We start from the raw sequence: 22,871 nt of genomic DNA on the forward strand, positions 1-22,871 counted from the left end.
ATGCGAATGTGTTTTGGGAGCAAACGATAAAAACATATGGATGGACCCCCCCACCCCCTTTTAAAAATGGCTGAATCAGCCCCTGCCGTCTGTTGTATGTCATGTGTGTATGTCCATTGTCCTTGACCTCATTTTCTTGGTTCATTGGTAAAAGATAAGTTTTTGGGTTTTGGTCTGTTTTCCAAATACTATAAGCATTAGGTCAACTATATTTGGTGTATGGAATTATTGTAAGGTGTACATGTCTGTTGGGCAGGTATATTCCGAACTTAACCTCATTTTCATGGTTCATTGGTAAATGATAAGTTTTTGTGTTTTGGTCTGTTTTTCAAATACTACTAGAACACACCCGTGATATCGCGGGTCCGTGACTGAATTAAATTATTTAACTATGCGTATGCCTGGTTTTAGTATTGAAATTGTCATCTAATAAAGTCATGCCGATTATAAGATGCACAGTTTTCTCTACTTTCAAAATCTTTCTGTTTGAACCCGTCGACCTGGAACCTATCAATTATTGGTAATATTAATAAATTTGGAAAACAAAAGGGCCTGGGATGGAGTATCCATTACTCAATAGTATACAGCAAAATTCGAAATTCACCGTTTGGTGGTGCGCCGGTCAGATGCGGAACGTACAGATAAGGTAATAGGTAACAGGTGAATATTGGTATCGGTGTCGGATTATATCCGGAACTTCTTAATTATTGGCAATATTAATTACGTTGAAAACAAAGGGGCCTAGGGTTGTGTAATTTTCAATCAACACCATTGTACTATATTAGTTATATGTAAAGATGAATTCTTTGATTCATCGTTTTTACGTGATGACGGCTGACAAATTGGACCTCGTAATTTTAGTATTATAGATAAGCAGTAGGTCAACTATATTTATAGTATGGATTGATTCTAAGGTGTACATGTCTGTCTTGCAGGTATAATCTGATCTTGACCTCAATTTCATGGTTCATTGGTCAATGTTAAGCTTTTGTGTTTTTGGTCAATTATCATAAGCAATATGTCGATTATATATGGTATATATTGTTAATGATTAATACTGGTAATGGTAAGGTGTACTTGTCTGTCTCACAGGATTATCTGACCTTGACCTCGTTGCCATGGACATGATGGATATTTAGAAATGTTAAGTTTATGTGATATTTGTAGTAAAACCTTCATCTTAAGTAAGACTTTCTACATAAAATCAATGGTCAGTACAGCAGGCGAGACATTTCAGCATGTGCACTCTTGTGTTTACTTTTTCTCAAAATTGTGATCACACAGTATTTAGAAAAGTCTTTCTCACTAGTTAGCAACAAAGAGACTAATTTAGCGCCAGGAAACAACTAGAAAACAAATATAGAGTCAAGAAAATTTCCAATTAAATACTTAAAATAAACAAATTATTTAGAAAAATTCATTAAAGTCATTGTTTAAAGTGGCGTTGTTTAAATTAACTGAAGATTTAAACGTAGACAAGTTGAGTTAGGGAAAATCTTCTTTGGCTCAGTCGGTTAGAGCACTTCCTTTGGATCCAAAGATTGAGGTTTGGAATCCTGCTGGTACCATCCATGTATTTTCACTATTATAGGTTGGGGAGGACCCTCAGAAATTGGTATTATACACCAAAACGGGTATCAATTTTCAGTGACAAAAATATAAACTTTGGATTTACAGATATTTTCTGGCATGGTGCAAACATTTAGGTAAAGCCTAAAGACCAGAAATGGGTCTGATTACTTAATTTTTTTGTCAAATAAAGATGGCTGACATGGCTCAAAGGACTCCTTATTGGAGTTATTGCCCTTTAAATGACATTTTTTTACCAATTTTTTGTGTGTATGCCCAAAATCTGAAAAAAAGATATAATAGATAGATAATCATATAAACTTAAATGAGCAAAAATTGTCAGCGAGACAAGATCTACAAAAAAGTCAACATGGTGGAAATTGTCTGATGACCCCTTTTTGGAGTTACATGTAATGCCTTTTATGAATATTTTTATCTTTGTTTTTTTTCTCTAGATTGATTAACCAATATATGGCCTCCTTGTCTTAAAAAGAAGTCACTTCAGTTCTATCTATGATTTTAAAGTAGTGTGAGCCCGGCAACTACATAGTCAGTGGTTTTTCTCCAGATTGATCAACCAATATGGCCTCCTTGTCTTAAATAGAAGTCACATCTCCCTATGATTCTAAAGTAGTGTGAGCCCAGCAACTACAAAATTTGTGGTTTTTCTCCAGATTGATCAACCAGTATGGCCTCCTTGTCTAAAATAGAAGACACATCTCCCTATGATTCTAAAGTAGTGTGAGCCCAGCAACTACAAAGTTTGTGGTTTTTCTCCTTGATCAACCAATATGACCTCCTTGTCTTAAATAGAAATCACTTCTCCCTAAGTTCTAAAGTAGTGTGAGCCCAGCAACTACAAAGTTTGTGGTTTTTCTCCTTGATCAACCAATATGGCCTCCTTGTCTTAAATAGAAGTTACTTCTCCCTATGATTCTAAAGTAGTGTGAGCCCGGCAACAACAAAGTTTGTGGTTTTTATACGCCCGTCGTCTTTTAGACGGGACGTATTATGGTATACCGTTGTCTGTCCGTCCGTCCGTCGTCCACACTTCGGACAATAACTCAAAAACGCTTTCACCAATTTCCATGAAACTTAAGTGAATTGTTTATATCTATTGACGTAAGCTCCCTTTCGTTTCTTTTAAATTTCAGATTTTAAGTTTTGGATTTAAGGGGCTTTATTCATAAAAAAGGGGGATTTTCAACACTTCGGACAATAACTCAAAAAGGCTTTCACCAATGTCCATGAAACTTTGGTGAATTTTTTATATCTATTGATATAAGCTCCCTTTCAATTTTTATAAATTTCAGATTTTAAGTTTCCGATTTATGGGGCTTTATTTATAAAAAAAAGGGGGATTTTCAACACTTCGGACAATAACCCAAAAAGGCTTTCACCAATGTCCATGAAACTTTGATGAATTGTTTATATCTATTGATATAAGCTCCCTTTCAATTTTTATGAATTTCAGATTTTGCATTTCCGTGTTATGAATTTTTATGCTTAAAAAAGGGGGGATTTTCCAATTTTGGGACAATAACTAACACTTTCACAAAATTTTATGCAACTTTAATAAATTGTTTATATCTATTGACATACGCTCCCTTTCCATTTTTATAAATTTTAGATTTTACGTATTCTTAAGTAATGAATTTTTATACTTAAAAAAGGGGGATTTTATGAAACTTTGGTGAATATATTAATGTAACATCCCTTTTGATTTGTATATATTTCTAGTTGATCATATAAAATTGAGAATGAAAATGGGGAATGTGTCAAAGAGACAACAACCCGACCAAAATAAAAAAACACAACAGCAGAAGGTCACCAACAGGTCTTCAATGTAGCGTATCATATACATTCGTTTAAAGCATAAAAGACAAGTTAAAAGAGCTACGGGCGTATCATGCGCTAAAGCGCAGCCCTTTATTCTCCTTGATCAACCAATATAGCCTCCTTGTCTTAAATAGAAGTCACTTCTCCCTATGAGTATGATTCTAAAGTAGTGTGAGCCCGGCAACTACAGAGTTTGTGGTTTTTGACAGCCTTGCTAATGATACAGGGACATGACACTAAAATAACTCCCATTAGACAGCCTTCAATGCTAAAAACAGGCCTTCATGTTATTATGAATTTTTCCTAAAAACTCCTACACCGAGCTTTGTATGGTACTATATATGGAAGGTTGTATCTCTTTCATTCATGACAAGATACTTGTTATAAGCTAAAAAAGTATATACATAATATATTCAGAAATGGTTCAACCGATATTCATCTGAAACTGTAATTGAGCTATTTTGTATTTTCAGTTTAAAGATCTACTGTTCGTTTTTATTTGATTCAAGTACAGTCGATTTAATACTTAGTAAAGGTAAGTGAATATTACAGTCAAATTGTATTGAATCGTTAAGATATTTATTTTATCAAATGAAATTCAGAAATAAAATTTCAATTGACAATGTTAAAATTATTAAAGGGGAGATAATAAAGAGTTAACAGGATTAACATTTTGCACTCGTCTACTTTTGTTATACATGTATTTATATGGGAAACCAAAAATACATGACATAATTACATGATTACTAAACTAACATGTCTAACAAAACATTGCAATCATTACAATGTAAATTGCTTAAAAAATAAGAGTTTTCGACTATGAAGTTAACTTGGTATATTTATGTCAATGAGACAGCAACCATTTAATGAAAGAGGTCAAAATTGTATTTAACCATTGACAAGCATTTTTAGATTATAGACCTATCAGTGGGTTTGTACTTACATTCATGAGCAACACAAGTGCCATCCGCTTACCGTTCAGGAGCACCTGAGATCACCCCAAACTTTTGGTGGGGTTTGTGTTGCTCAGTCTTAAGGTTTTTGGGATACAATTGCTTGAAAGAAATCTGTAGACTTATACCGGTGGCTCAGAGCATTGCCATCACGTCAATCGTTTTATTCTAAACATTAAGGAACATCTCAGATTCTTGTGATTGTCTTGCTTTAAAAGGTAAAAACAAACAAAGGGATTGAACTTAAACAACTTTCCTATAATGTTCTTTTCGTAATCTTCATGTTTGTCCTTGATAATTCCCTTGACTTATATGCGTGTATTTAACAACACGGAAAATCAGAATTAAGCAGTATTTATATTTAGTGTATTCATAAACTTAGAAACACGTCAGAGGAAATTCCCAGTTTTGTTAAAATGGGTGAGTTTTCTGAATTCCGATAAATCTATATACATGTATATCTCTCATATAAGAACTGAAGTGGAGTTTTTCTTATATGTTACCGTTATGAAACTGATATTTGAGATTGTACTTCCATAAAGAACAATGAAGAAATAGAGAATCATCTAGGTCGTTTAATATACGTTCTTGCTACAGGGTTTGTTTTGGAAATTATGCGCATGCAAATAGTTTTCTTGACTTCAAGGGTTTTTTAGATTGAATGGTTGCTCTGGATTCCCCACTCAATTAATTAATTTATAACTCATGGGATCTTTTCTATGTATGTCTGCTATTGAGGGTTATTGTTGTTGCATAATTATCATTTAAATTAAAATAAATATAGTCCACATCGTAGAACACCCCTTCAGGTGAAATGGAGTCTTCCATATTATCGTTTCGAGTTGTCTCCCTTCCGGAAGTAACTTCCTTGAATTCTGAACCAAAACAACACGTCGAGTATTAGCTCGTTCTGTCAATAAACGTCGTATTTTATTAAATACGATCACAATTTAAACCAATAAATGTGTACGGAAAGGAATCATGATCACTGACCCAAAGGAAATTAAATATTTAAAGAGTTAGGAATGGGGTTCCTCCTAGAATTAATGTAGGAAAATAGGTGATAAGATACGAAGTGAAATACCTTCTCTCACTCTGAGTCTCAGTGACTGCTGTGGAAAGTAAACTTGGAATTGATAGTACAAAAATAAAACACAATAGGCATAATTACATTGTTCATACACTTTTATTCGGGATTGGCTATTTTGTAAGTATTTTGTATGTGCAGTTGAATTAGTTTTGAAAATAATATTATCCAGCTACATGTATAATACATGTGTCAATGAAACAACGGCAATCGTATTCCCTCATAGCAATCTGCTCTTTGATTATTTCTCTACCGAAAAAGTGGAAGGGGACTTTAGGTTTGCACTAAGTCAGTCTGTCTGTCCATCCCTCAGTCCAGCAAATCAGTTTTCCAGTTTTATACGCCTGTCAAAATTTTGACGGTCTATTTGGGGGGGGGGGTTACATGTCGCACCGCACCGTATAGATCTCAGAAACTATTTATGATTATTGCGTAAAACTTCACACACTTGTTAGTTATAATAATCTGAAGATCTGTATACTTTTTCGTGATGATTCTTTATTTTGTTTTTGAGTTATTGAATTTTTATTGAGCTTTTTGGTAAAAAACATAAAACATGTTGTGAGCAATTTTTTTTCTGTCTCTTATATAAACTTCCTATTGAGCAGGAATAAGGATGAGTCAGGATATACTTAGCATGACTTCCTGAACAACCCCCGTGTTATTCCAAAAACATTTTGTGGCGCAGCTGTTTATTAGTCCCCTACCGTCGAAGGCAACTTTAGGTTTGCGCTCTGTCCGTCTGTCCGGCAAATCCGTTTTCCAGACTTTTTTTCTTCATGCTTGAAGATATTGATTTGATATTTGGTGTATTGTTTTATCATGACAAGTTACAGGTGAAGATCGATTTTCACGATTTTAGCTTTTCTCCATGTTCAGGTAAAGCCCTTTCCCTAGAATTATATTTTGATGAAATACTTATTAATTACTAAATTTCTGTTCAAAGGGAAATAACTCATTTTTTAAAAGACATTGTATTAAGATAAATGACAATTTGTATTTTTCCTTTTCTTTAGTAAATTTTTTGAAGAATTAAGTGGTAGGTTTTTGTCTCGCTTGACGGAGTCAAATTATTATTTGTCCCCCGCCCCTTCAGTTATGGTCTATTGACTTCTAAACTTTTGCTTTGTTTTCATGTATTAGTTTGTGATCAGTTTATGGGGAACCACTAGTGGTAAGTTAATGATAATTGGTATGCAGTTGTTTAAGCATTAGCATATCTCATTTCCATGGAGGTTGTCCCACTTCAGGTTAAAGCTTTTGGTCAAGATAGTTTTTGATGAAGTTGAAGTCCAATCAACTTGAAACTTTGTACACATGTTCCCTATGATATGATCTTTCTAATTTTAAGAATTTTGACCCTAATTTCACGGTCCACTGTAAATAGAAAATGATAGTGCTAGTGGGGCATCCATGTACTATGGACACCTTCTTGTAGTTTCTGTTGTGCATTGTACAAAGAAAATTTTCATGAAAATTTTCTTGGCTTTAATGATTTTAGGGAATGATCATTTATACCTCAGTGAATATGTTACCTCAATAGGCCAGTTCCGGGATACGGTAGTTAGTTGAATCTGTCATATGACTTCACATAACTAAAATGTAGGCATCGTCACTTCCAACACATGTTGAGCGAACGGGAGAAAAAGTTTGATCGTATATTGCACAAAATATTTGGAAAATTAAAATTGAATAAGTTGGTAACCCTCCCTTAAGTGGTATTGGAATTAAGATTATGTACTATTGGAACATAAATTATTTCTAAACTACCCTGCAGAATGACGATTCTGAAAGTGCTTAAAACTTTAATAAAGCAGGGATACAGGCGCGCCTTTTATCTGGTAAATGACGTCACAAAGGCGTGCGAAATTGCTGATATTTTCCGGTGAAAGACATGATTCCAGAAATGTCCTATCAATTTCATGCAGCGACACAAGTCTATTTGTCTAGTTCGAAGTTACCTTAAGGAGGTGTGGTATGATTAACAATGATACAATTATTCCTAGACCATAGGACACAGTTACAAACAATTACAGGTCGTCCAATAACCTTCAACAATGAGCAAAACCCATTCCATATAGTCATCTGTAAATAGCCTTGGTATGATATAATGTTAAACAATTTAAAAGAAAAAAATCAACAGCCAACTACAACAATGAAGGAAAACCAAGGATGGTACACAGCTTCTAACTTCATCCACTACGTTATAGGTCCTGTCTTTCGACAGGCACATACAGAATAAAAAATGATTGAATATAATGTGACTGTTCTAGTTGGTTATGGACAGTGTTTGGAGAAGCTGCAATATGATATTTTATATTGTTCTTTATGTGTGTCTTAATGCTGGTAAATAGAACTTTTGAAATTCTTAGGTCTGGGAAAGTGCCATAGATGTTCTGGTGTTCGATGGAAAAAGTCCCACCCTGCTTGTAGAATACATTTGTACCTCATTTAGGTATGTGATTAGATTTTTAAGGTTTTGAGTTCAGTTCATTAACTTTAAATAGTGCAGAAAAGTTGAGATAAATGACTGTTTCAATGCTATCATATATTATTTGAATGAAATAAGAAGATAAAAATATTAGGTCAGTATTTTACCACCCATAATGATCATGTATTTTCAATTGGCAATAACACAAATACCTCAATTAAAACTCAACAGCATATATTGAATATAACTTTTCTTTTCTATTTTTAGGCTATAATGGAGGATTGGGATAAGGTAAGATTTACTTAATAGTCTCCTTTTCATTTGTAGTTTTGTTCCCCATTAGTGTACAATTAGATAAAAACTAGTAGAATTCTAAGTTCCCCATTAGTGTACAATTGGATACAAGTATGTGATAACTTGAGATAAAAACTAGTAGAATTCTAAGTGAACTACCAAACTACTTATTCCAAAAACAAAAAAAATACAAAACTGGGACAAAGCAAGGTGCACTCGAAAACGTTTGACACTTTTACTCATTACACGGGTGACACAAAAAGCATTTGAATCAGTATTCAGTAACTGAACAAAACAAACAAAAATGCAGTTTAAAAAATTAAGTGAAAATTTTTCAAATATGAATGTACATGATGTATGAGGGGGTGGACAACTTCTGAAGGAGGTGGGAGGTGGGAGGCTGTTCCGTACGTTGGAGAGAAAAAGAAGATTCTAAAAGTTGGTGGTGGGAAATAGTGTATTAATTATGTAGTACCTTCAGAATCCTTGTTTACTATGTCAAATATGTAACTCTAAGTAGGTCTGTAGAGTTATTTGAAAAAAATATTGGGACAATTTTTCTAAATAAAAAAAAAAAAATACAGAAGTTATTTCCCCTTGTCATTGTTAAGTTTATGTGAGTTGAATAAGACCAATCTATTTTTTTCGAGCCTTCGACTTTAGTCGAAAAAGCGAGACTAAGCGATCCTACATTCCGTCGGCGTCGTCGTCGGCGGCGTCCACAAATATTCACTCTGTGGTTAAAGTTTTTGAAAATTTAATAACTTTCTTAAACTATACTGGATTTCTACCAAACTTGGACAGAAGCTTGTTTATGATCATGAGATAGTATCCAGAAGTAAATTTTTCAAAAATAAAATTCCATTTTTTCTGTTTTTTACTTATAAATGGACTTAGTTTTTCTGCGGGGAAACATTACATTCACTCTGTGGTTAAAGTTTTTAAAATTTAAATGTCTTTCTTAAACTATACTGGATCTTTACCAAACTTGGACAGAAGCTTGTTTATGATCATAAGATAGTATCCAGAAGTAAATTTTGTAAAAAAATAAATCCAGTTAACATAATATACAGTCTGCACTTTAAGTTTTTAAAACATTTATTCGATTCATAAACTATTCTGAAATGTATACCAAACTTGGACAGAAGCATCTTACAATCAAAAGATAATATCAGTAGGAATATTTTTATTGATTGTTTTCCTCATTTTTGTTGAGCCTGGGAGTTACAGCAAAAGTTGGCGAGACACTGGGTTCCGCGGAACCCTTACGAATTTTATGGTATAAAGAGCTAACTGATCGATACAACACACTTTTTTAAAAGGACAAAAGTATGGGCAATTAAAGGACTAAGTGAATGAAACACAACTACATGTCTTCAAAAGGCAATTAAAGGACTTAGTGAATGAAAAACACAACTACATGTCTTAAAAAGGACAAAAGTAGGGGCAACTAAAGGACTAAGTGTATAACATGTCTTTAAAAGGACAAACGTCAAAGTCCAGAAAATACTACAAGAAAGAAAATTCAAGGATATGCCAAATCTACTCTAGTCCATGATTTTATAAAAAAAAAATTTTTTTGAAGGTTAACAATTTTGTCGAGCCTGCGACTGAAGTCCTGAAGTCACAGAAGGCTCGACATATGGATAGTGATCCGATGGCTGCTAACGTCTTCAAAGCTTCATATTTTAGAAGGTTGAAGATCTGGATGCTTCATACTCATGTTATGAAGTTTCCATCAGTCACATGTCCAATGTCCTTGACCTCATTTCCATGGTTCAGTGACTACTTGAAAACAATATTTTTTGTAATGTTAAATTCTCTCTTATTATAAGTAATAGGATTACTATATTTGGTATATGTGTACTTTGCAAGGTCTTCATGCCCGTTAGACACTTTTCACTTGACCTCGACCTCATTTCATGAATCAGTGAACAAGGTAAAGTTTTGGTGGTCAGGTCCATATCTCAGATACTATAAGCAATAGATCTAGTATATTCAGTGTATGGAAGGACTGTAAAGTGTATATGTCCAACTGGCAGGTGTCATCTGACCTTGAACTCATTTTCATGGTTCAGTGGTTACAGTAAGGTTTTTGTGTTTTGGTCTATTTTTCTTATACTGTATGCAATAGGTCTACCATATGTAGTGTATGGAATGATTGTAAGGTGTACATGTCTAGCTGGCAGGTGTCATCTGACCATGACCGCACTTTCATGGTTCAGTGGTCAAAGTTCAGTTTTTGAGTTTTGGTCTTTTTATTTAATACTTTATGCAATATGTCAACTATATTTGTTGTATGGAAATATTTCATGATGTAAATGTCAATCGCACAGGTTTTATTCGACCTTGACCTCATTTTCACAGTTCATTGCTCAGTGTTAAGTTTTTGTGTTTTGGTCTGGTTTTCTTATACTATAACCAATAGGTCAACTATATCTGTTGTTTGGAAGAATTGTTAGCTGTACATGCCTTGACCTCATTTTCATGGTTCATTGGTCAATTTTTAGTTTTCTTGGTTAATGTTAAGTTTATGTGACAGTTGTGATAAAGCTTTTTATTTAGGACTATCAACATAATATCAATGATTAGTAAAGAAGGCGAGACATTTCAGTGTGTGCACTCTTGGTGTTTTTCTTGATAATCAGTCAGAGCTCTGACATAAACAAGTCAGAATAAAATGACTTCCATAGGTCAGATATAATTTGATGTAAGTGTTGTCTCCCTTCTTGCACTCAACAGAATATGACTTGTACAGGTCAGTTTATGTCAGACTTTAATTTATCATAAAATGACTTCCACAGGTCAGCTTTTGCACAAAATATTGTGACTTAATATCGTCATATTCTAATTAGATTTATGTCCCTTTTTGATGCATTTTGACTTAGAGAAGTCATTTTTTGTTCTGACTTGAAGCAGTCATTACTACCACTTTGTTATCAATCTCCATAAAAATATAGTGATTACTTGTTTCCAGTCAAAGAGTTTAAAAAGTGGGGCTCATCAAACCTTCTTCTTTCCAGAATCTTAACAACATAAAATATTTATCTCATTATATTTAATCATTTCAAAATACAAACAAAAACCAGGGGAGAAAAAATGGATCATACAATTTTCTGTCAATATCAAAAGATTTACAAAATACAATATTGGATACATTTACTAGTACCATGACAATACCTTCAATCTTCCAAGGAAAAAATAAAGGATCTATTCTCATCCACCTTTAGCTAAATTTATCAAGAGCAAAACATTTATTATTTTAATATTTCATTGAGGTAAATACTGCTGTGCTAACTGACTCAAACAAGTCACACTATGTTCTGACTTAAAAAAGTCAGTCAAAACTAAACTTATTTCAACCAAGTCTAGTTCTGTCATATTGATTTAAAAATGTATTGGAAAGCCAGATATAGCACAGAGGAAATAAGGTCCCCTCAAGTCACAATGAGGACTATAAAAAAAATATTTGGTGTATTCAATATTTAAATGCATTTTCTTAAACAAGTCAAATCATGTTTTGACTTTTAACAGTCAGTCCAAAACTAATTGTATTGCAATTTTTAGAGTGGGGCACTGACATATGATATTAAATGAAAGTATGGGAACGTCACAATATAGGAAATGTATCTTAAGATCCCCTAAAATAAATAACCATTTGACTAAATTGTTTCTAAACATTTATCAAATAATAAATTCGCAGATTCAGAAGCAGGGCTTAAAGGAACTCATTAATATTGTACACCTATCATTGATTTGAAAATTTGTTCTGCAATCTGACTTTAACAGGTCAAATCATGTTCAGGCAAATTGACTTTAACAGGTCAAATGGGCATGTTCAGACAAATTGACTTAAACAGGTCAAATCATGTTCTTACTTAAAAAAATCAGTCAAAAGCTAAGTTTATGGAAATTTTGAATTTTTTAAGTCAGGCATTGCCATACATGTATGAGATTAATGTTATGTATGGAAGAGTCAGATAAAAGACACGTAAACTACATGCAAGATCCTCTAAGATAAATGACCATTTGATTTAATTGTTTCTTAAAAAACTTATTAATAAATAAACTCAACAGTGGCAGATTCAGAAGGGGGCTAAGACTAAGAGGAAGATCACTTAGCTTTGATTTGAAATTTTGTTCTTCAAACTGACTTGAACAGGTCAAATCATGTTCTGACTTAAAAAGAGTCCGTCAAAAACTAAATGGTTTGCAAAGTTCTGTAATAGTCGGGCATTATCATGATTGTGATGTAATAGTTAGAATGTATGGATACAAGTAGGAAAAAAAATCACAAATATTAAGTCACAATTGTAAGAACTATATAAAAGATAATTTGGTATATTTTTGATATCTTAATTTTTCATTGAGGTAAATCCTGTAAGTGCAAACTGACTTGAACAAGTCACATTATGTTCTGACTTCAAGGAGTCAGTAAAATACTATACTTTAATTAAGTATTGCAACTTTAAGTCTGGGATTGTCATATGCATTTAAGAATGTATAAGAAACTCAGATAAAAGACACCCAATAATAAAGTCACAAAAATGTGGACTATAAAAAAGTGTATGGTATACTAGTATTTAAAATTCAAATATATTTTGTTAACAAATTTCTTCAAATTATCTTAAAAAATTTATTATATTTCTGTATTTTCATGACTATTTTCTGTTAAATTAATGTTTGGAACTTTTGGTTTTAAAAAAAAACATTATTTTAAAAACCATTTGACTGAATTGTTTCTTAAAAAAAAATCAATCTAATTAAAATAAGTTCTCATCACTTGCTCCTCGATTTTTTATATGTCGCCGTGTGCGACATATAAAAAATCAAGGAGCAAGTAATGAGAACTTATTTGAATAAGATTGAAAAAAATAATGAATTAATTAACTCTACAGTAGAAGATTCAGATATGGAGGGGGCTTAAAGAAAGAAGACCAAGTTTTGATTGGACATTTTTTCCCTGTCAACTGACTTTAACAGGTCAAATCGTGTTCTGACTTCAAAGAGTCAGTCCCAACTAAACTTATTTCAACTTTATAGTCTAGTTTTTTCATATTGATTTAAAAATGTATGGAAAAGCCAGATAAAAGACAGAGGAAATAAGGTCCCCATACGGCTCAATAATGAGGACTATAAAAAAGTTTATTTTGCATATTCAATATTTAAATGTATAATTTGCAAATTATGTTCTGACTTCAAAGAGTCAGTCAAAAACTTCACTTTAGCTTATTAGTACAACTTTTTAGTCTGGCATTGTCATATGCATTTAAGAATGTATTGGAAAATCAGATAAAAGACACCCAATAATAAAGTCACAATAACAAGGACTATAAAAAAATGTCTTTGGTATATTTTATATACAAATATATTTTGTTTACAAATTTCATCAAATCATCTTGAAATTATTATTATATTTCTGTATTTTCATGACCTTTCTTTTCTGGTAAGTTAACACATGGAACTTTTGGTTGTAAAATAAATTATTTTTAACCATTTGACTGAATCGTTTCTAATAAACCTATCAATTAATTAACCAAACAGTAGCAGATTCAGATAAGGGGAAAAAGGGGGGGGATAGTTTTCATTGGATTTAATTTATCTCTGTAAACTGACTTTTACAGGTCAAATTCATGTTCTGACTTCAAAGAGTCAGTCAAAACTAAACTTATTTCAACTTAATTAAGTCTCGGATTTTCATATTGATTTTAAAATGTATGGGAAACCAGATAAAAGACTGACGAAATAAGGTCCCCTAAAGTCACAATAACAAGGACTATAAAAAAATGTATTTGGTATATTTTATATTTAAATGTATTTTGTTAACAAATTATATCAAATTAATATCTTAAAAATTTATTTTATTTCTGCATTTTCATGAATTTTTTACATATAGAACTTATAGTTGTAAAAAAAATATACTAAAAACCATTTGACTGAATTGTTTCTAAAAAAAATTTATCAATTAATTAAAATCAACAGTAGCAGATTCAGATAAAGAAAAAGGGGGATGCTAAGATGAAGAAACCTAGTTTAATTGGATTTTCCCCCCTGTAAACTGACTTAATCAGGTCAAATCATGTTCTGACTTCAAAGAGTCTGTCAAAACTAAACTAATTTCAACTTTTAAGGCCAGGATTTTCATATTGATTTAAAAATGATGGAACATTTTTATTTGATATATTCAATATTCAAATGCATTTTGATTTCTAAAGATTTTCATCAAATTATTTAAAAAAAAAATATTGTATTATTTCTGTATTTTCATGACTTTTTTCTGTTAAATTAAGATTTGGAACTTTTGGTTTTAAAAAAACATTATTTTAAAAACCATTTGACTGAATTGATTCTTAAAAAAAATATGAATTAATTAACTCAACAGTAGCAGATTCAGATTGGAGGGGGCTTAAAGGAAGAAGACCTAGTTTTGATTGGACATTTTTTTCCTGTCAACTGACTTTAACAGGTCAAATTATGTTCTGACTTCAAAGAGTCAGTCAAAAACTTCACTTTAGCTAATTAGTACAACGTTTTAGTCTGGCATTGTCATATGCATTTAAGAATGTATTGGAAAATCAGAATATATTAATTTTAAACGATTTGACTGAATTGTTTCTAATAAACCTATCAATTAATTAACCCAACAGTAGCAGATTCAGATAATGGGAAAAGGGGGGGGGGGGGGGGGGCTTAGAAGAAGAAGACATAGTTTTCATTGGATTTAATTTATCTCTATAAACTGACTTTAACAGGTCAAATTCATGTTCTGACTTCAAAGAGTCAGTCAAAACTAAACTTATTTCAACTTAATTAAGTCTAGGATTTTCATATTGATTTTAAAATGTATGGGAAACCAGATAAAAGACTGATGAAATAAGGTCCCCTAAAGTCACAATAACAAGGACTATAAAAAAATGTATTTGGTATATTTTATATTTAAATGTATTTTATTAACAAATTTCATCAAATTAATATCTTAAAAATTTATTTTATTTTTGTATTTTCATGACTTTTTTTCTGTTATGTTAACATATAAAACTTTTGATTGTAAAAACATTATTCCAAAAACCATTTGACTGAATTGTTTCTTAAAAAAAAATATCAATTAATTAACTCAACAGTAGAAGATTCAGATAAGGAGAAAAAAGGGGGGGCTAAGATGAAGAAACCTAGTTTGATCGGATTTTTTTCTTCTTCTGTAAACTGACTTAAATAGGTCAAATTATGTTCTGTTTTAAAAAAATGTTGAGGAGAAAATACTTAGAAAATCAGACTAAGTTTGGTGACTTTGTTGTCCTTCAAGAAGCGGTACATATAATACATAATATTTTCACTGTTTTTTAAATACATGTAAAAGTTGAAAGATAACTATCTATTGGGTGTTTTTAAATAGATTTTTTAGCAACATTTATAACTTTGTAATTATGTTCAATTGTACACTTGTTATTTTTAATATATATTTTTTGGGAACAAAATCTTGTCAGGATTTCTTATGGTACTAGCATGACAAGAGCATTCATATTCTAAAATACTCTTAACATTAAAAACAAGTCAGTATCTTCAGATCATTCTGAGTCTTATTGAATTAAAGTCAGAATAGTTATCAAAAGTACCAGGATTGTCATTTAGTATGCCAGACGTGCGTTTCATTCAGACTTTTATAAGTCAGAACATACTGACTTCCAATGTTCTTCTCACTTCTGTAGAAACAAAGACTATCTATATTTTAAATAAAAGGTTAATGCTTTATGTGGCTATGCATCTGGGGTAAGAATTATAGATGTGTACGGTAACTTCATAGGAAAACATATATGCCATGTAATTAATAAGAAGTGATTCATGTGAGAGGAAAATAATACTGAATAGACAATTCTGTTGTTTGCTGAAACACTGATCAATATAATATGTAAAGGTGGTCTCTCAGCAAATAAAAATAATTGTAACAGGATGCTGTTGGGAGGTCTCTCAAACAAAGCTCCAATAATTTGTCATTCCCATGGTCGCCTGACATTGAGCAAGTTCAAGTAAAAATTGGTTTGGTCTAGTAAAGTGATATGCATACATGTAGGTAACTTCTAGGGATTGACCCTGTACATGCTGTATGTCATTCAAATCTTCTTGAAATGACGAACAGGAATATTATACGGTTAAGGGGTGGTGATCCAGACCATTTCAGAAAGGTGGATGGGGATGACCCCCATGGACTTTCCCTTTATTTTATTTGATTCGTTGTATTGTCCCATATAATAATATATAGGCTTAAGGGGTGGGGATCTCAACCGCTTACAAATTTACAAACATAAGGGAGTGGGGTGACCTCAAGGGACTTTATCTTTATTTCATTTGATTTGTCTTGTTGTCACTTACACTTATATATATGGTACAGTTGTGGGGGTCTTGACCATTTACATGTTTACACACAGGAGGGGTGGTGTGACCCCCCCCCCCCCCCCCTCCAAGGGACTTCCCCTATATTTCATTGGGTTTGTTTTATTTTCCCATACAAGAATATATATGGTTTATGGGTGGGGATCTCGACCGTTTACAAAATATGAGAACATTCACAAATGGCAAAGGGGGAAGGGGGTTAAACCCAGAGACTAGCCCAGTATATTTCATTCAAATCAATTTGACATTATAAAAAGGAATATATATGGTTTAAAGGGGATCTTATCATTTTCAAGATGTAAGATTTTTCTCAAATGACAAGGGGTGGGGCGACCCATAGAGACTTGCCTGGTATATTTCATGATACTTTACAGAGAGAACAGAGAGTTTAGGGGGCAGGATTCTCGACTGTTCACAAGTTAAATGACAGGGGTAGGGGTTATCCCTTTGAGACTCACCCTACATTTCATTTGATTTATTTTTAATATCATATTCCATAATCATAACTGAAAACCCGTTTTGTGAATCTTTTAATGTTCTCAAGTTAAAATCTTTTTTTTTTTTTTAAATAAAACTAAAAAAATATTTGGTTCTTTAGTTAATAAACCCTCCCTTCCTTTTTCCTTTATTTAAATTATTCCGATTTTCATTTCATTTTCATGAATATCAATATTCAAATGATCGTTTTTCTCATTGGGAGAAACGAAAAAACAAATATATTTAATAAGCCGCAAACTCGGAAAGGTTTAAAAGTCAATTCATGATTGAGTTTAAAAATAGAAAAATCACGTGACGATGTTCATCTTGAAGCAATAATTTCACTTTTAAAATTGCACTGACTGTTTAATAATGTTAATACTGTTTAAGACAACACGAGTTGTCTCCCGAAAATAACAGTTCATTATCATAACAACATTTTCTGACCTGAACAAGTCAGAATTGTCAGACACCAGGTCATCTCAAAGGCCACGCGTCCGTATTTACAGGTCACGCGCCTTCATGAAACAGCAACAAAATCACTTGCAAAGACCTTTACACGTAAAAAATATTAAAATGGCCATGAAAATACGGAGGTAATATGAATTACCATCTGAAAATGACCACATTGACCTAGATTTTCACTAAAAAAACGTAAATAATCACTATATTTTCAATAACTTCTCGTTCGAGAAACTCCCAAAACAACGACTCTCAAACACGTGATCTCTCGCAAAAAAACCACGTGATCGTATGTGTCTTAGATCGGCGGCAAATTCAAAATAACTTCTGGTTTGACGGACTCGATGGAAAACTACGCAAAACAAAAATTGACCCGTACAGGTCAGAATTTCAAAACATTTTCTGACTTGAAGAAGTCAGTTTATTCTGACTTGTTTATGTCAGAGCTCTGACTGATAATATAAAATGCTATTTCCCAACAATTATATGATATTTAAAGAATTCCTCTCTGTCTGTTTTTTGACAGAAACTTACTACAGCTGCTGGGAATAGAGATATAGAAGCCTTAAAATTATGTCTACAGAATGGTGCAGACATTGATTATCAAGATTAAATGTAATTTCTATGTTATACTTACAGAAACTTACTACAGCTGCTGGGAATAGAGATATAGAAGCCTTAAAATTATGTCTACAGAATGGTGCAGACATTGATTATCAAGATTAAATGTAATTTCTATATTATACTTACAGAAACTTACTACAGCTGCTGGGAATAGAGATATAGAAGCCTTAAAATTATGTCTACAGAATGGTGCAGACATTGATTATCAAGATTAAATGTAATTTCTATATTATACTTACAGAAACTTACTACAGCTGCTGGGAATAGAGATATAGAAGCCTTAAAATTATGTCTACAGAATGGTGCAGACATTGAATATCAAGATTAAATGTAATTTCAATGTTATACTTACAGAAACTAACTACAGCTGCTAGGTATGGAGATATAGAAGCCTTAAAATTAAGCCTACAGAATGGTGCAGACATTGATTATCGAGATGTAAGTAAAATAGTCACATTCAAAACTACCTTATTTAAATAATTCATAGAAAAATCATTTGAAGATACAGCATTTTATGGTACATGAACAAAAAAAAGACACAAAACTACATGTAACTTAAAATTAAAGCACAGTGAAACAGTGAAAACTACAAGTAACTTCAAAATGTTGAATATTGTACATAAACACACGACAACAATTTACTTTAGAACTATAATAACAGAAGTATAAAAAATAAAAAACAAGTTGCTTCAGAACATAACAGATTGTACATAAGCAGTATAAAACAAACAAAGTTCTAAAAATTACTTCAGAACAGAACAAATTGTACATAAGAAATATAAAACACACAACTATAAATTACTTCAGAACATAACAGATTGTACATTAGCGGTATAAAACACATAACAAGTTACATCAGAACATAACAGATTGTACATAAGCAGTATAAAACACATAACAAGTTACATCAGAACATAACAGATTGTACATAAGCAGTATAAAACACATAACTACAAGTTACCTTAGAACATAACAGATTGTACACAAGCAGTATAAAACACATAACAACAAGTTACTTCAGAACATAACAGATTGTACACCAGCAGTATAAAATATACAACTGCAAGTTACCTTAGAACATAACAGATTGTACACAAGCAGTATAAAACACATAACAACAAGTTACTTCAGAACATAACAGATTGTACACCAGCAGTATAAAACACACAACTACATGTTACTCCAGAACATAACAGATTGTACATTAGCAGTATAAAACACATAACTACAAGTTACTTCTGAAATAATATAATAATATTTATCGCTATTTTGTGCATTTTTCCTTTGATATTTTTTTGTGATAATTTTCATACCATGCTACTCACTTGAGATGGAAATGTATTGCTAGAAACTAAGGAACCACGTGGCGTTGCTAATGAAATTGACATGAAATTGACAACGTTGTCATAGGTAAAATAGCGATAAACAGATTATCATTGGTCATCTCAACTCGATTGCTTTTCTCGCTTTCGCCGTGACTGGCTCAAGCGAGAAAATTAATCTTGTTGAGATAACCAACGATAATCTATAAATCTGCATGGAAACTGATATTTATATCATTATACTGAATTCGATATTAAATCAAAATCTGTTTTTAATTTAACAGTTTTAATGAGGGAAAAAAATGCATAAAGGTATTTTTTTTCTCTCGTTAATTGTTTTTGTTTGTTTTGAATTATAGTTGATAAAGTTCTTTACAAGACTATTTATTACACCAAGGTTTAACAGCGGAAGTAAAACAAATATCACACATGTATGTTATTGCTTCACTTTGACCACATTCCTTAATATATACAAAATTATATTGTTAATTAGACAAGAATCATATAAAGTGGGGTCTCATTTTGTTTGTCTCCTCGAACTCAATCAGGAAATGTAACTATTTTTCATATTTCTTTAAAAAAGTTACTTTTTAAAAAATTGATCATTATTCTGAATCATGTTAATCAGACAGATTTAATCATTATATTAACAAATACTTGTTAGAATTATATAAAGCGAGATGTCATTTTACTCAGAGAATTTTAATGAATCCATTGATATAAATATTTTATTCATTTCTTAAAAAAAAAATTAACATGACAGTTGAATAATTATACTGAATCTACACTTAAATCCTGTTGTTAATTAGACAGTTTAACGAACAAATATTTGTAATAATTATATACAGTGGGGTCTCATTTTACTTGTTTTGTTCTACTGAATCCATTGATATATCTATTTCACACATTTCTTGAAAAAAATATTTTTTTAAGATATCAGGTTTAATGGAAGTTTTGACATTTCACAACAAAACATGTTTATTTATTGTTTATATACAATATAAATACAAGTGTGACTGGTCATTTTATTCAGTTTTGACCACTGATTCATGTGATATATATTTTGTTTATATTTATTACACAATATTGTCCAGTTTATCAGACAAGTTTTGATGTCAATTGTATTATTCCAGAGATATGGAGAGACAGCATTAATGAGGGCTGTCGAGAAAGGACACCTGGAGATCTGTAGACTCCTCATTGATAAAGGATGTAAGATCGACATCACAGCAGTATGTTATCTACTTAGTCTGATCACATTACTATTAATCTACACAAAATCATGTTGTTAATTAGACAGGTTTAATGAACAAATATTTGTAAGAATCATATAAAGTGGGGTCTCATTTGGTTTGTTTTGTTCTACTGAATCCATTGATATAATTATTTCACACATTTCTTGAATTTTTTTTTTTTTTAAGGTATCAGATTTAATGGAAGTTTTGACATTTCACAACAAAACATGTTTATTTATTGTTTATATACAATATAAATACAAGTGTGACTGGTCATTTTATTCAGTTTTGACCACTGATTCATGTGATATATATTTTGTTTATATTTATTACACAATATTGTCCAGTTTATCAGACAAGTTTTGATGTCAGTTGTATTATTCCAGGGTAGTGGATGGACAGCATTAATGTTGGCTGCCAAGGGAGGACACCTGGAGATCTGTCGTCTCCTCATTGATACAGGATGTACGATCGACATCACAACAGTATGTTATCTACTTAGTCTGATCACATTACTATTAATCTACACTAAATCATGTTGTTAATTGGACAGGTTTAATTGACAAATATTTGTATTAATTATATCAAGTGGGGTCTCATTTTACTCATATTATTGTTCTGAATCAGAAAATACTACTTTTTTCATGTTTCTTTACAAAAAAATATTTTATTAGAATGAATGATTATACTGAATCTACACTAATTCCTGTTGTTAATTAGACAGTTTTAATGAATAAATATTTGTAAGAATCATATAAAGTGGGGCCTCATTTTACTTGTTATGTTCTACTGAATCCATTGATATAATTATTTTACACATTTCTTGAAATTTTTTTTTTTTTTTAAATATCAGGTTTTATGGAAGTTTTGACATTTCACAACAAAACATGTTTATTTATTGTTTATGATCAATATAAATACAAGTGTGACTGGTCATTGTATTCAGTTTTGACCACTGATTCATGTGATATATATTTAGTTTATATTTATTACACAACATTGTCCAGTTTATCAGACAAGTTTTGATGTCAGTTGTATTATTCCAGGGTAGAGGACAAACAGCATTAATGTGGGCTGTCAGGTCTGGACACCTGGAGATCTGTCGTCTTCTCATTGATACAGGATGTAAGATCGACATCACAGATGTATGTTATCTACTTAGTCTGATCACATTACTATTAATCTACACTAAATCATGTTGTTAATTAGACAGGTTTAATGAACAAATATTTGTAATAATTATATAAAGTGGGGTCTCATTTTACTCATATTATTGTTCTGAAACAGAAAATATTACTCCTTTTCATGTTTCTTCAAAAAAATATTATATTAAAATGAATAATTATACTGAATCTACACTAATTCCTGTTCTTAATTAGACAATTTTAACGAAACAAATATTTGTTAGAATCATATAAAGTGGGATCTCATTTTACTTGTTTTGTTCTACTGAATCCATTGACATAATTATTTCACACATTTCTTGAATTTTTTTTTGTTTTTTAAGATATCAGGTTTAATGGAAGTTTTGACATTTCACAACAAAACATGTTTATTTATTTGTTTATATATACAATATAAATACAAATGTGACTGATCATTTTATTTAGTTTTGACCACTAATTCATGTGATACATATTTTGTTTATATTTATGTTACACAACGTTATAGTTACATGTTATTTGGTTATATTATAGAACACTGGAAAAACAGCTTTACATTTGGCTGCTGAGGAGGGACATCTACAGATCACAAGATGTCTGGTAGAACAAGGCGCCAGTCCCTTAGTTACAACACATAAGGTAATATTTTATAGTATATGACCAGTATTCAACTATTAAGTATTAAATCACTCAAATGATGTATAAGATATGTTTGGTCAAATGGTTTAAAGGCTATAGTGTCATGTTTAAATTGAAGATATGAAAAAAGTTATATAGACTATCATGCAAGTTTGCTGTAACCAAAATCAGTGTAAACAAACAAATTGTCAAACAAAACTAACAACAATCTGTGTAAACTCCAATCTGTTGTCATGACAATTATAACAAAGTTATTAGATGGTTTTAAAATGTTAGAAGCAATGCTTTCATCTTGTTTTTATATTTAAACAGATGAGAGGTGGGCAATGACAGATAATCTTTATGTTGGGTGAAACATATTTCATATACAGGAATAAACACTACTAGA

The 22,871-nt window shown here is 31.5% G+C and overlaps 1 protein-coding gene and 1 long non-coding RNA gene across 3 annotated transcripts in view; both read left to right on the forward strand.

Annotated features, from left to right (window-relative positions):
- The window catches only part of LOC134691500 (uncharacterized), a 172,019-nt gene that overhangs the window by 9,920 nt on the left and 139,228 nt on the right, over positions 1-22,871 (forward strand). For both annotated transcript variants that reach the window (XR_010102157.1, XR_010102156.1), the window contains exon 2: positions 3,882-3,943. This is a non-coding gene — a long non-coding RNA (uncharacterized LOC134691500). The remainder of the gene's footprint in view (positions 1-3,881; positions 3,944-22,871) is intronic.
- LOC134691533 (ankyrin repeat domain-containing protein 50-like) overlaps positions 7,694-22,871 on the forward strand; it is a 55,430-nt gene continuing 40,252 nt past the window's right edge. Inside the window, exons 1-6 of the mRNA XM_063552100.1 lie at positions 7,694-7,720; positions 8,147-8,170; positions 18,479-18,562; positions 20,580-20,678; positions 21,068-21,166; positions 22,379-22,483. Of these exons, the coding sequence (XP_063408170.1) occupies positions 7,694-7,720; positions 8,147-8,170; positions 18,479-18,562; positions 20,580-20,678; positions 21,068-21,166; positions 22,379-22,483 (438 nt within the window). The remainder of the gene's footprint in view (positions 7,721-8,146; positions 8,171-18,478; positions 18,563-20,579; positions 20,679-21,067; positions 21,167-22,378; positions 22,484-22,871) is intronic.

The sequence above is a fragment of the Mytilus trossulus genome, chromosome 11, assembly GCF_036588685.1.
Source record: "Mytilus trossulus isolate FHL-02 chromosome 11, PNRI_Mtr1.1.1.hap1, whole genome shotgun sequence".
Classification (NCBI taxonomy): domain Eukaryota; kingdom Metazoa; phylum Mollusca; class Bivalvia; order Mytilida; family Mytilidae; genus Mytilus; species Mytilus trossulus.